At 22.9% G+C, this 15,231-nt stretch overlaps 1 protein-coding gene across 2 annotated transcripts in view; it reads right to left on the reverse strand.

Moving 5' to 3' along the window:
- Positions 1–5,614: 5,614 nt before the first annotated feature.
- LOC129607789 (fasciculation and elongation protein zeta-2) overlaps positions 5,615–15,231 on the reverse strand; it is a 92,590-nt gene continuing 82,973 nt past the window's right edge. Inside the window, exons 2-5 of one of the 2 annotated variants that reach the window (XM_055519087.1) lie at positions 8,145–8,536; positions 7,178–7,393; positions 7,001–7,090; positions 5,615–5,742 (exon numbers count right to left, since the gene is read on the reverse strand). In XM_055519087.1, coding sequence (XP_055375062.1) covers positions 5,660–5,742; positions 7,001–7,090; positions 7,178–7,393; positions 8,145–8,536 — 781 coding nt within the window. In that variant the 3' untranslated portion in view covers positions 5,615–5,659. Of the gene's footprint in view, positions 5,743–7,000; positions 7,091–7,162; positions 7,394–8,144; positions 8,537–15,231 lie in introns of both variants that reach the window. The other variant, XM_055519001.1, reaches the window with a different exon arrangement.

The raw sequence follows: 15,231 nt of genomic DNA on the forward strand, positions 1-15,231 counted from the left end.
TCTTAATTGAAAAACCAGGGGTGTATCAAAATTCTGACATTTTAAATAATAAATTTATAGAAGTGACCTCTTACGACATAAATATTAAACTAGTGACAGTGTATTAATACAAAATAAATTTTACGATATAAAAAAAAAAATTATTTCAACTGCATCTGGTGGTAACAACTGGAAAAGTTTTACCTACATTTCGTAATTTACGTTCATGGTAAGCTAGAAATCATAATAATATTTACAATGTATTCCAAAAAATAGTAACTTTTGTAATAGTCTTCACAAAGAATTTGTTTGCAAAAAACATCATAAATACATGATATTCATGATATTACACGAAATAATATTATTGTGATAATATCCAAAAACTATTTTTCAACATTATGAAAATTATTTTTAGTACAAATTTTAGTTCTAAATATTTTGACGATTTGTATCTTTGACAACAATTATTTAAGTGAGCATATGTACCTTCTACACCATTTAACTTTCCTGGCAATTTTTCGAAATGGATTAGTTAAGTTTACTTAAGAACATAATTTTTCTCGAAATGAGTGAACAAGCTTCAGCTCCATTTTACTCAAATATATTAACTTGAATGAAGATAAAATCGTGCAATGTTTTTTTTGAATAAATTACAAAGAAATCACTAATAAACTCACTAAATAAAAACTAAGCCGTTCAAACAGTTCTAAACAGATTTAAACAGATGAAAGGTCGCAATAGTCAGGTAATAATATTAAAATATTATTCAATCCACCGATAATAAATACCTTGCCCTATATACCTGCGACACCGACAGTAACAGGTATTCGGGAAATTGAATTTTTGTCGTTGCAAAATGCAATAACAATTAAATGACAAACGTCATTTTTAATTTGGATAATTCTTTAGATAATTTCTAAAGAAAAATTAAAAAAAATGAAGAAAAAAACAATGCAAAAAATTTTAGCTCGTTTAGATTGTTAAATTAACTAGATTTTTTTAGACTACTTATATTTAATTAAATTTCTGTCTCTGTCAATATAAACTTAATCGCGACAACGACATCTCGTACGACTCTCAGTTTCGCAATCTCGTAGAAATGTAAACAGCGCATGATTGAGTTTAAGTTTGCAGATATTACGAAGTTGTATAAATGCAGCGCGCTTTTGAATTTAAGACCGTAAACGAGCTTCAGTATTATTTACTGCATTAAATTTGTGCTGCCATTAATAAAAAAAAACAACCGAATTTTAAATATAAGACCACTTAAAAATTTCTGAAAAATTTTAATTCGTTAAGAAAGGAAAAACCTAACAAACTATAATTAAAACCTTTAAAAAATTTGTAAATTTATAAATTTTCAACGTCATGTCTGGAACTAGGATATAAGGATATGTGAGGATATGTGAGGATATGTACATGACATATTAGAAACCAACTGTTGCAGCGAAGATATTTTGTTCTCAGCACTGTTTTTTTTTTCAGTTTTATAGATTTTCAGTGGAAGAATTGTGCTGACAAAATGCAAACAAACAATTTAATAAATGAAAATTTTTCTTGACTAAAGTAGATATTAAAAGATTTTCTTATTTTGTAAAAGAAGTTAAGTAGTTTTTGATAATTGATGAAATTAATGGCAATAACTTATAAATAATTGTAATTTGAAATATTACAGTTATTTAAAAGTAAGAACAATATAAAGTAAATTATTTCTAAAACAGTGATTTTTCAGAAATTTAAAAGATTTTTTACAATAAAAATTAAAAATAATTAAATTTTAAGCAAATTAGCTGTTAAATCTGTCATTCACCGATCTTATTATGATCTCTTCGCCGATCATAATAAATCTACCCTTATTATAAGTAGTAAATCTAAATTAATAAGAATGATTTGAGGAACAATTTTAGTGTTCTTTATTTCATTATTTAATCATTTTGTTCTTTCGATATTGTTCTATTGTCATAAGGGCATCTTAAATACTTTTCAGTGAAAAATAAAACAAATAGCATAAAATATTTCAAGCATTTTTATTTGTGATGATTTTTTTTTGCCTTTTTTTTTACAATAAAGTTAATACGCATGTTTAATTTGTTTTTATTTAAAGTTGCTTCAAGTACGGTTTATTTTTTTAAATATTTTTTATATTTTCTTATACTGACTACAACTTTTTAAAAGGGAATTTTATGGTTCATTTTTTCCACAACAACAATTTTATTAATAAATATATATTATTATGCATATATATTACGATTAATTTAACTAATTTATATATATATATGATTAATATATATATTTTTTTTAAATTTTTTTTTAATTTTTTTCTCAAATTTTTATAAACACGATCCTTTCTTATCAAAATTTTACTTTCTACAAACAAATTTTTAAATTGTATTGAAAAGAAAAGAGAAATATAAGAAAATTTTTGATTTTCATATTTTATTTAATTTTAAATTTTATATTATATTTGAGATTAAAATAAAATAAAAGTAAAATAAAGTAGTAAATTAAAAAAAAAAAATTATTAACAAACATAATTTTTACTTTGGGCTTAAAAAAATTTTATTTATTTTGCAGTTAAAGTTTTATTGCTGAATAATTCAAGTCGATGTCAAATTTGTCTTTTTCTTAAATGCCCTTTAATTTTTCTTCTACATTAAATAAAAAATTTAGTTTTGAAATTGTATAGTTATTGTACCAATCTTTATCTTTTTAAATGATATCTATTTTATTAAATAACTTTTCTGCTAATTACTTTAGTAGAAATTATTAAAATAAAAAAAAATTTGATTTATATCAAAATTATATAATTTTTTGTATATTTTATTCTGTATATTAATTATATAAGTTCAGTATAATATTAGAACAACAATATTATATTTTGTAATAATATTTCCAATAAAATTTATTTTTATAACTTTGTAGTATGTATTTGAATTGAAACCGAAAGTATATTTTACAATTCTTTTTATTTATTAACTTTTATTATACACATTAAAAGTAAATTGTAAATTGAATTAAAAATGTTATTTTTAAATTAATGAATTAATGAATTTCTAAAATATAACACAGAAAATCGAAACTAAACTAAAATGTAATTATAATAATTAATAATATTATTACTTAATAATTAAAATTATTTTATAAATAACAAAATATAAATGGCCACATTTTTTTTTTATATAACTATGAAACAAATTATTATACAATATTTAAAAAAAAATAAGAATATGTTTAAGAAATTTATTTAATTGAAATTTATTTCAAAAATTGTTGTATTTTTTCGATAAAAGATACTAGATAAGATCAGTAAGATGAAAATTAATGAGTTGTAAAATTGCAAAAATTTTATTTTTTACATTTTTTAATGAGTTGTAAAATTGCAAAATTTTATTATTCTACATTTTAAAAATTTCCAAATTGAATTACACATTCCCATTAAGAAATTTTAAATTTTTAATGCTTTACCAAAATGAATCAAGTAAATAAATTTAATGAAATGAAAAACTTTTAGATTTAATTTAAAATTAAGATAAACAAAAATAACAACTTAATATAGAAATAATAATAATTACATATCAAATATTTAGAAGCGCTTCAAAACCTTTTTGCATTTTAATTAATTATTTATTTGAATTTATTTTTCATTTTTTTTTTGTTTTCTATTTATGTATATTTTAGTTTTTAGCTTACGTTTATACTAGAATATTTTTATTCTTCTAAGAAAATCTATTGTATACTACAATTTAATTAAAAATACGAATAATATAAGAATATTTGAAGTTTTTACTATTTTTTGTTTCCTTTAAATTATATCACACAGTAATATCAAATTAATTTTTGTCTCAAATTCTAAAATTTTTAATTTAAAAATAAAATAAACATAAATTTGTTCAATTATAATTTGAATTCGAAAATTTCTTAAATGTTATTGTATATATTAAAGTGCATTTTTGTTTGAAATTTTAAATTTTAAGTCTCTATGTTCAAATTTTAAGCATTTAGGAGACTTATTGAATAATAATAATAAAAAGAAATAACAATGTTTATTTTAAATTTTATATTAAATTTAAAAACAAATCTCTTTATTAAATAAAAAAAAAAAACTTTTTCTGTATTAATTGGAAATAGAATTATTTTTGTGTTTCGATTATTATAATTGCATAATATTTTGTTCTGTTTATGAAAATTTATTTGGATGTTTATAATATTATTTCTTATTGAATAACGTTTGATCTTTCTTTTAAGTATTTGAAAAAACTCTATATACTGTGAGAGGACGGTTAAAGGTATTTTTTAATTTCTTGCTTTTTATTCATGTTATTTAAGGTGAAGTAGAAAAACGATAAAGTTTTGAGATGTGCATTAAAAATTTTTTTTCATTTATAATAATCTAGCAAACATGGTGTGATACAAGTATTTTTTTAGTTAATAGTTTTGTTTTTGAAATTCGTGCAATTAATTAAGGTTATATTTTAAATGTTCAATGCTTCTAAAATAAAAGACCGTCAATGTATATGAAATTAAACCTATAGAAACCCTATAGATTTACAAATATAAACAAGAAAAAAAGCACCAATAAAAATTGTTACTTAAGGAATAAAAAAAGGACTTATTTTTAAAAATATTGTAAAAATCTACTATTAAAGTATTGTAAATTTTTACTGTAATGTTAGAAGAACAATTATTAAACTATTTTGATATTTTTTCTAGATTTCCTTTTTTTTTTTAAATTTATATAATGCTTTAAAGTGCAAAAATTTTTGGGAAAAAAATGAATGAACAACGAAGCGAAAAAATTGTTTTTTTTTTTTTTTTGTTTTTTGCTTTTTTAATTACAATAGTTCTAATTTATTTCTAAGAATTGTATAAAAAATTATATACTTGTAATTCAGATTTTAGAATTTAAAACATTTTGTTTTGTTTTTGTATTTCTTTCATTAATATTTTTTAAAGTAATTATAATGCAAATTGCTTTGTTTTTCCAAAAGAGGGCAGTAATTTTTTTTTCATATTTATTTTTTTTTTATAATTATTCTTTAATTATAATTTTGGTACGTATTTTTACTTAAAACAAAGAAAATTCTAATTAATTTCTATTTAAATTTTTATATAAATCGAAAGCGCACGATTATTTTTCTTCTTTGTGTTTAATTTTTATATAGCACAGGGATATATATGTATATATAGTGTAGATATATATGCATATATGCATTTATACATATACAGTTTTGGTTTTTGTTCTTAATTTCCTAAATTTTAAATAAATACTTTCAAATTTATTTATTTCTTGTTCAAATTTTTTTATAAAATGACATAATTAAAATAAATTTTGAAATTAAATGTTTGTTCATTTTTTGTTTTTCTTAAAAATTTAAATATTAAAAAATACAATATTTATGATACATTCATAATAAATTAAATTGAAATTGCGCCATTTTATTCTTTTTTTTTAATTTTTCTTGTTTTTTCTTTTTTCTACTATTATTAACCTAAAGTGAGTTTTACTGTCATTATGAAAACGATTTAAAAGCGTAAATTTTATAATTTCTTAAACAGTTTTTGCTTTTTAAATTAAAAATAAAATTAAAAATATTCTTTTGTGTTAAATTTTTTTTTTTTTCATTTTTTATATTAATTTTTTTTTTACAAAAATGAAATTTTAATTAACTTAATAAATAATTTATGTCGGGCATAAAACTTTTAGAATGTAATCGGTTAATAATGTGGGTACTGTTGGGCTGTCCTCATTGATCGCTTTCAAAACTAAAAAATAAAAAAAAAATATTTTAATGCTATTTAAATGAAATGTAAATAGTTACAAATATATTTTGATGATTTATTTTAACCTAAGTGCATTTTAAAAAAAAATGATATATTACTCTGCTTGGGCTTAAAATAAGCAAAATTCGGTTAACTGGTTCAACTGACATTATAGTTGTTTTAGAAATAAAAGAGTTGTGTAATTCCATATTTGAGAAATAATATATTTTTTGCTTGTCTTCGATTAATCGATTGCAAAATGTTTTTGATTATTATATTATTTCTAGTTCACATGTTGCTTGAATATTTTTCCAAATATTTAATTAGTTTTAAAGTTATATGGTATTTCAGTAGATCATAAGATCAAGTGCAATTTGACTATTTTAAAATTAAGAAGTTTAATAAAACTGATTTGTGCTTAAAAATTTATTACGTATCTGGGTTTTTGATAATTCTGTATTAAATTTTTAATATGTTTGGCAATGAAATACTTTACGTGCTGCCAAAGAAATATGTTTGGTAATGTGGGGAAAATTTGCTTAGTTTAATAACAATTATAATTACAACTGCAATTTAAGATTTTTAAGATATACTCGCAACAACTCAGTTTTGATTTTACTGCTGCGGAAATTATTTTGTACCTAAAATAAAATAATGTTCAATTAAGAGGGTTTATTCGAGTAAGTTTCTTTTAAATTTTTTTATTACTTTAATAAAAAATTTAAATTTATATTTCAGGGAACTGGAAAATGAAACATACGCTGGGATAGAAAGAAACTTTAAAAAATATATGGCAATCTTAGAACTTCACAGCTAAAAAAAAACCCTTGTTTTGCGCTATTGTAAATTTTGTAATTTTTGCAGTTGCACTCTTTCTATGTCATTAAAATTCTAAGTTAGAAATGTGAACGCATATTGCTTTATCAAAAATACACTATTTCAGCCTAAATAGATTTTGAGACGAAATTCACATTTCAAATTTGCAAAATTTTAGCTCTTTCAAGTATTGCGGAACAGATATAGGTCAATCAATGCAGAACTTTATAGTGCTACAAATTTTGTTTATACTTCCGTAAATATATGTATAAAAACTTTAAAAATTTTTAAAATTCTAAATGAAATCTCGTTACATTAGATTACAAAATTAAATAGTATTTGATTTGTCTGATAGTTTTAATCAGTAAAACTGCGAAGTTTGTGGTTACATTTTATTTTTGTTTTATTCTTAAAATATACATGGATTTTATCCATTATGACCTACTTTTTATTAAAACTTGCAAAGCTTGATTATCTGGTGATCCTGATTCTAAATTGTATGGAATTACAGTTGTCAAATATTTTGGATCTAAACCTAAAATTATATACGAAAAAAAGGTTATTTTAAAATAGTTATATTTAAATTTAAAAAAAAAAATAGGTTTACCTGACAATTGTTTACCTTGTGTTTTCCCTCTTTTCTTTTCAACATGATATTGTCTTCTTTTGTTTTGTACTGCCAGCAGTAATGAAATAAATGTGTTCTTCAATTCCTTTTCATATTCAAGTTCGTCACGTAATGCTAATTCATTAATCAACGTTTCACTAAATTCACGAATTAAAACTTCCATTTCCATATACAATTCATTTAATTGTGATATTGTTAAAGATTGTAATTCTAAAAGATAAAATATATAATTTAAAATTTTTTGTTCAAATACATTGATAGTTTCAGTAAATTGAACAGATAAAATATATTTATTTTATTTTTAGATAAAAAATTGTGAAAATTAAAAAAAAAAATTCCAGTATTTTAATGATAAATTTTTATTATCATTGGTAAGAACCCTAAACATGCGTTTTACAAGAATTTTAGAGTTCTTTTAAATGAATTTTCCAGTCATAAAAGATTAAAATGTCGAAAAATGCATGACAAGAGATAAGAAGTAAAGAACATCTTGTCAATTGTGTTATTGACATTCTATCTCGATAGAAAGTGTTATCAATCATTGCCCTTCCTTCACAAATAGTTATTGTAAAAATTTATTTAAATATTTTTCTATTTTGGTTAAAATTATTCGTTGTTATCAAAAATAATAGCATTAGTCATATCATACGAAATAATCGGTTTTTTGAATTTTCTATTGAATAAAGCCCAGTATTGCCCAGTAATTTTGAAAAGGTTATATTCTTTTTTTTTTGTCATCTGATATAATAACTCATATACTTCTCAAAACGTTACTAAACTAAAATATAAATTTTATAAACCTGGAAAAAATTAATCGTAGAGTGAACATTTTAGTAAACAATTTTTTTACTGGATTGTACTGAATACTGATGCACAGAATGTTTAATATACTCTTAAGTTATTAAATAACATGCTCATTATGATATATAATGTATAATATACTTTTGTATAATATACTCACTTTCTTCATATAAAGGTGAACCCAAAACTTCTTTAGCTTTTTCCATAACTTCTGATTCCATGACTTCATCTTCAGATGGCGTTGATTCATCCATAATATCATCGATTTCTTTAATAACTTCTTCAGCTGTTTTTATTGGTTCATCATTGTCTGGATTAAGACCATTTAATATTAAAGCATGCATATCGAGATCATTCGCAACAGCTTCATCTTCACTTGATAAATCATTTAATTCATCTGGTGTTTGAGCTTGTGAACTATCACCATCAACTTTTTGACTAATCTTTTTCTGTTGTAAATTCAATGTTGGCATATGCATTTGTCTTGCATATGATTTAGACCAATCAATTGGTAAAATATTGCCAAAATTACCAGTTATAGTCCACCACATTCTAAAAATAAACATAAAAAGTAGAATGTAAATTAATAAAAATTTTGAATTAAAAAATAATATAAAAAATAATTATTCTTTCTTTTTTAGGGTTGATTTTCAATGTTCAACTTCGCAAAAATTACTAGGTTTAAAATATTATTATATATTTAACGTAACAGTTTCCAAGGACTACCCTTTACCAAGATCAAGATTGGCACATACATATGTAAGTATCACATTCTAAATAAGAAAACTTAAACATAGCTTTGATTCTTGTAATGACATAGTAAAATTCAAAGGATCGCATTTAAGTTTTCTAGCGTTCTTAAACTAATTTTTAACACACAAAAAGGATATAAGCTAGTTAAACCAAAACAAATTATTTTCAATTTATCTCTATTATTGATGTGATCTCTTCCTTTTAGAAAAACAGACTCCAGATAAAGATTTTTTAAGTCCAGATGCGACGATCTGGTTCTTCACCCACACTTTGCGTATACATAAATGTATGTGCATAAGTACAATTACATACATATGTATGTAGTAAAACTGATATGTTCTAAGACAATATTATAGTTTTTTTAAGTCGTTAGCCATAAATGTAATTGAATTGAACAAGTTATAAAAAATAAAATAAAATATTACATTTTTACCGTTACATTCTGTAAATAAAACTATTGTTGAATTTAATTTCCGGTGCGATATTTTTTTCAAACATATTTTTGTTATGTGTGTGTGGTATCTACATATGTACATTATATTCATTGTCAATGCGTGAATAAATGAAGTGAAACCAAATAAAAATTATATGGTGCGTAAACTGACCAAATTAAAAAAAAAATTTAATAGATTCTGTTTGTGAAAACATTACTGACGTAAAATTCATTTTTGTAATTTTTTTTTCTTTTAATTTGCAAAAAGAAAGAAAAATATTGTATGGGACAAGTGTAATTTTTTCCACTTTATTATACCCGTACGAACGTATGTTCGAAGGGTATACTAAATTTGCCTTACCGTTTGTAACGCTAAGCAATAACGGTGTTAGATATAGACTCAAGTGTATGTTTTTGATCAGCGTCAAATCCTGAGTTGATTTAGCTTTGTCTTTCCGTCTGTCAGTCGTCCGTCCGTCCGTCCGTCCCAACGATAACTCAAAAACTAATTGAGCTAAGTTCACCAAATTTTCACAAATGATTTATTATAGTAAGTGCCAAAACCCTATTTAAATTGGATATGATCGGGACACCGGTTCGGGTAGCTGCCATACAACTTCAAAATTTGTTTGCTATAACTCAGAAACTATAAATGCTATGGTATTGAAATTTCACAAGAACGAATATATTAGTAGGACTGATGTGTCTGATGAAAGTCGTTGGCATTACTTGGTTCTTTCTGGTACCTATCATACAACTTCAAAAGTTATTTGGCTATATCTCAGAAACTATAAAACCTATGGCATTGAAATTTCACACAAGCAAATATATTAGTAGGACCAATGTGTTTGATAAAAGCCGTTGAAATTGCTCAGTTCCTTCTGGTAGCTGTCGTACAACTTCAAAAGTTATTTGGCTATATCTCAGAAACTATAAAAGCTGTGGTATTGAAATTTCACGCAAGCAAATATATTGGTAGGGCCGATCTGCTTGATAAAATATGTTATAATTTCTTGGCTTTTTCTGGTAGCTGCCATACAACTTCAAAAGTTATTTGGTTATATCTCAAAAACTATAAACGCTGTGGTATTGAAATTTCACGCAAGCAAATATATTAGTAGGGCCGATGTGCTTGATAAAATTCGTTATAATTTCTTGGCTCTTTCTGGTAGCTGCCATACAACTTCAATAGTAGTTTGGCACACATAGTATTTTGAAAAACATAGTACTGAAATTTTGCATTCATTAATATGGTAATACGTCAACTTAAAGTCTGTTCCATAGTCGGTTACGGCATCTTTATTCGCACATAGGATAATAAATTCGTACGGGTATCACAGAGTTGACAAGGTCAACTCTATTTTTTTCTCGTTTTTAATTATTTTCGTTGTAATTGCTTTAGACAAAGTATGATTTATTGTGTTAGAGAAAGAAGAAAAACATTCAATAATCAATAATTTAATAATTAATGAAATAGAAATTTCAGAAAAAATCTAAACAATAATACAAAGAAATTGTAACAGGACTATTTAATATTTTTAATACAGCAATAACATTAATATTTGAAGTAAACAAAATATCAAAATATTAAAGGTTCAGGACTTCCATTTTGATATTGAATTTCATTTCTGATATTTAAGAATTTAAATTTATTTAATGTTTATTATTGTTGCCAGTTCTGAGTTCAAAAAATTAACAAAAGTTGTTGTTATTAAACAATTATGAATTGTGAAAAACAAAGCAGTCATTAATTATTATGACATGGAAAATTGGCAAAACATAACGTATGATAAATGGCGTATTTTTTAACAATTTGAGACTTAAGTCTCAAGCATGCTTCTCTATATGGCCAAAATCTAAAATTCTTAATTGATTTCAAAGTAAATAAAAATAGGCCCTTACATATCATCAAAACCATCTTTTGATCCCTTGCTCCATTTTGCGTTTAACCAAACTCAGAGAACAATGAAGGAAACGGAACAAACTTAGAATAAATTAAATCAATCAAATATTTGAATAGTTTCAGAAAAATCTATTTTTGAATTTATATGCCAAAAACATATTTTCTATACTAGTATCTATAAAATTGTACATTTCTATATTCATACATGTGTACATGGAAATTACATGAATTAATAAAATTTATATTATTAAAATTTAAATTAAACTTAAAAGTACAAAGTACAATTATATTATAAGAGAATTTGTTGTATAAAAATTCTTTTTTAATTGCTTTGTTATTAAAATTTTCAACTCTTAATTATCCTATTAAAATAAAAATTTAAATTAATAAATTATATTCTATTTAATTTTTTGCTTTTAAATAATTTAGAAAAATAAAAAAAAAAATTTATTTTATTTAGACTTAATTAAGTCTTTCTTTTTCATTCTGAAAATGTAGAAGAATTTGTTATATGGTACATAAGTTTTATACCATTATACTTACTAAAAATTTTGTGTTTGTTAATGTAAGAGCAATTAATAAAATTTATGAAACGTTAAGAATTCTACTTAATTATTATACAATTCCATTCATACATAAATTCTTTAGCTGTTTATAAAGGAAAAAAATAAATGTACACATTATGTACAAGCATACGTACACACATGTTTTTATATGAAAAAAGTTGTGAGTTACATTCACATATACAAATATTTTTAAGTACATAATAAGTACTTTTGTTATACAATCATATGTTATTATATTAAATACGTACATAATTATTATAAGGCTCGTTTCCATCAACTTTTCAACAAAAAAAAAAGAAAATATTGTAATTTCTTCAAATTCCAAAATTCAGGAACTTCTTTAGCTTTATTTACAGAAATTTTATTTATTATTAAAATTATTATTCAAAATTTGCCTCAATAATATTTCTAAGTTTTGCTTTTCTTTTTAATTTACAGTGATTTCCTAAAATCTAATATTAATTTCGAGCATTTTTAAGTGCATTATTCAACTATAAATCGTTTGAAATGCATAAGGTAAGTGTCCCTATTACTGACATACTTCGCAACAAATTCAACTTTGGCGTGAGATATTTTATATGTGGGACACAATAAATGATCGTGTTTCCGATTTTTTGAATAATCTGGATAATTGAGAATAATGTTTTTTATAAAATTATTTAATCAAAATATTTTTTAATTCATAATTTTTCGATTAAAAATGAAAAGCAAAAATGTTCCTAATATTGACATAACCGCAAATGTTTGTGTCTATTACTGACAGTTTGTGTTCCTAATACTGACAATGTAATTTCATATGCTGTAATCTATATTCTATATATGAATAATGGTTAAAACGATTAAAATGATAATATTAAATAAAAATGGAATAATAATTTAGATTTCTACGGATATTTCATCTTATTTAAAAAAAAATTAAAAATGAATAAAATATAATTCAAACAAAACATATTTTTTATTGAATTAAAAGTAAAAATATGTGAAATTCAGCTGATTTCAATTTATTATTACTGTAGAATGTACTTTTGCTAGTAGTCTTAATATGCAACAATGAATAAATAAAAATTTTTAAAAGATATTTATGAAAATCTAATTCGAAATTACATAATGTTTTATAAAGTATTATAAGTAATATTTGCTACAAATGTATTCTTATAAATAATACCTAAAATATGATGTACCATATTACACGAAATTATAAGAAATCATATCAATATATTCTAAAGCTGCTAATAAGCCTATTCTAAAGCTGCTTCTTGCTTTAACAAAGACTATTTATGTATTAAGTACGTAACGAAAGCAACCCATTCTCAATTTTTAGAACAACATTTTGGGTTATTAAAAAGGACTACTTTTCTTATTTAAAGAGAACCATTGTGATATTTGTTATGACGTTAACGTTTACAGTAATTTTAAAGCATCTTTTTAGAAACCGAATTGTACTGTTTTATTGACAGTATTGTATACAATATTGACACACAATTTGTTAGACGAATATCACTATAAAAAAGGTAAAAAGGTCGTAGTCAGATATAGGTTTTCACAAATGTAATCGATTTTCATTTGACTGAAATAGTTTAAACAATTTTAAAGTATAAAGAAATTATTTTAATTAATTAAAATGAATATCAAAATTAAAACTTTATACTGACATAATTTTGTACATAATATTGACCCTCTTTAGATCGTATTACTGACACCAGTTTTTAAAGGTAAAATACTCCGAACCTGTAGTAAATTCTTAGTGTCAGAATTCGGACATTAGAAAGAAAATTCAAATTCGATTTTAATTAAATAAATACGAAAATAAAAATTTAAATATTTTAAAAATGACGTAATTTATAAAAATACGGATTTTTGACGTATTACTGACACATATGTCAGTAATAGAAGCATGGTCGAATTTTAGATGTTTCTAATACTGACAGAAATTATTTGTTAAAATTCTTATTTATTTAATGTTTTTACTCCGAATTACTTATAAAATAAGATAAAAAATAATCAAAATATTTAATTTAATATAAATACATATATTTTTAACCCTCAAATAAGTCAAAAAGCAATAAAAACAAAATCGGAAAAATTAAGCAAAAAGTATAAGAAATTCTCCAATTCAACCCACCATTGCTATGTCTATGGAAACAAAACTGATTTATGTTCAATATTTTGGAGTTATTTCAAAACTAAATAAAAGGAAGTATTGCGATAATTTGAATTAATCTAGAAATAAATAGATATATATATGTTGTATAGAGAAAATCTCTTAATAATTATAAAAAACCTCATATATGTCAGTATTACCGCCACTGTCAGTATTAGCTACACTTACCTTATATGATAATATTAACATAAATCTATTTGATCTTCAAAATCTCAGTCCACATAATTTCAAACATATAAAACTTAATTTATTCTAGATCAAGAACAAAATATCTGCCTATTTAAGTAAGTATGGAAAATATTTGAAAAAATGGGGTTTTTATGGAACTGGAATAGAATAAAAAAGACTTTAACTATACTTTTCATCCATAACAGTTCAAAATTTGTCATTTTATTAAAATTAAATAAATAAAAATACTAGACTTAGCAGAGTTAATCACATATATTAATGCAACATGAAATTTTGAACATTCTCTCTGTAATGTAATACTCTGTGTTCTCTACATTTCCTTCATATTCTTCTCAAACAATTTGATTGTATTTCTCATATTGATCTTAAATATTTCATGAATATTTACTCTGTTTCAAATTTGTTTTTAATATTTGAAGTAATTTGAATTATGGATATTCTACTACAAGTATTTGAAAATCATAAAGAAATAAAAATCCAGAAACCCATATTAGTAGCTTTTCATTAATAAATTTCATGAGTTTAAAACCATCTTTTCTCGTTTTCTGACCTTCTGTATTGCAAATCTTGATTTTGTTTTAATCATAAATTTGATTATTTGTGTAAATGTTGTTTAAACACATTAATTAAGCATAGAATTAATTATTCCAAACATGAATTTGAAATTAATTTAAAAATTAAAAATTTATACTTCGTTCGTTAATTAATACTAAAAATTTCTGGTAAACACCAACACCATTCTTTGGTAAAAATAAAAATTTTTTCGGCATTGTATGGACATTGCATTTAATTTTTTTGCAGAACTATTTCAAATAATTTATGAAAATTAGTTTAAGTTGAAGCTCTTTATCTTTACCTTAATTTAATATAAATTTTAAATTATTTCCAATTTTCATTTAATTCCGAAACCGAATAAAAAATTTCGATTATTCCCTGAGAGTTTTAAAGCACGAAAGTAATTTTCGAACGTTAACTTCATTTCTAAATAAAACATATTTTTCTTAACTCCAACCGAAAAAATTCAAACCAATTATAATTATTTTATCCTCTTGTTAAAATTCTTGTGTCTCAACTTGAACTTAAAACACTTACACATCTTTTATATTCTTGTTCTTATTTTCAAGAGTTTCTTTTTTACATACTTATAATAAGAGCACAAAAAAAAAGTGTATAAAAATTTAGGTGGATTCTTGTGGAATGCAACGCAATGCACTATATCTATGTATAGAAATGTAAAATTTT

This window comes from Condylostylus longicornis, unplaced genomic scaffold (genome assembly GCF_029603195.1).
Source record: "Condylostylus longicornis isolate FDR11 unplaced genomic scaffold, ASM2960319v2 ptg000001l, whole genome shotgun sequence".
Classification (NCBI taxonomy): domain Eukaryota; kingdom Metazoa; phylum Arthropoda; class Insecta; order Diptera; family Dolichopodidae; genus Condylostylus; species Condylostylus longicornis.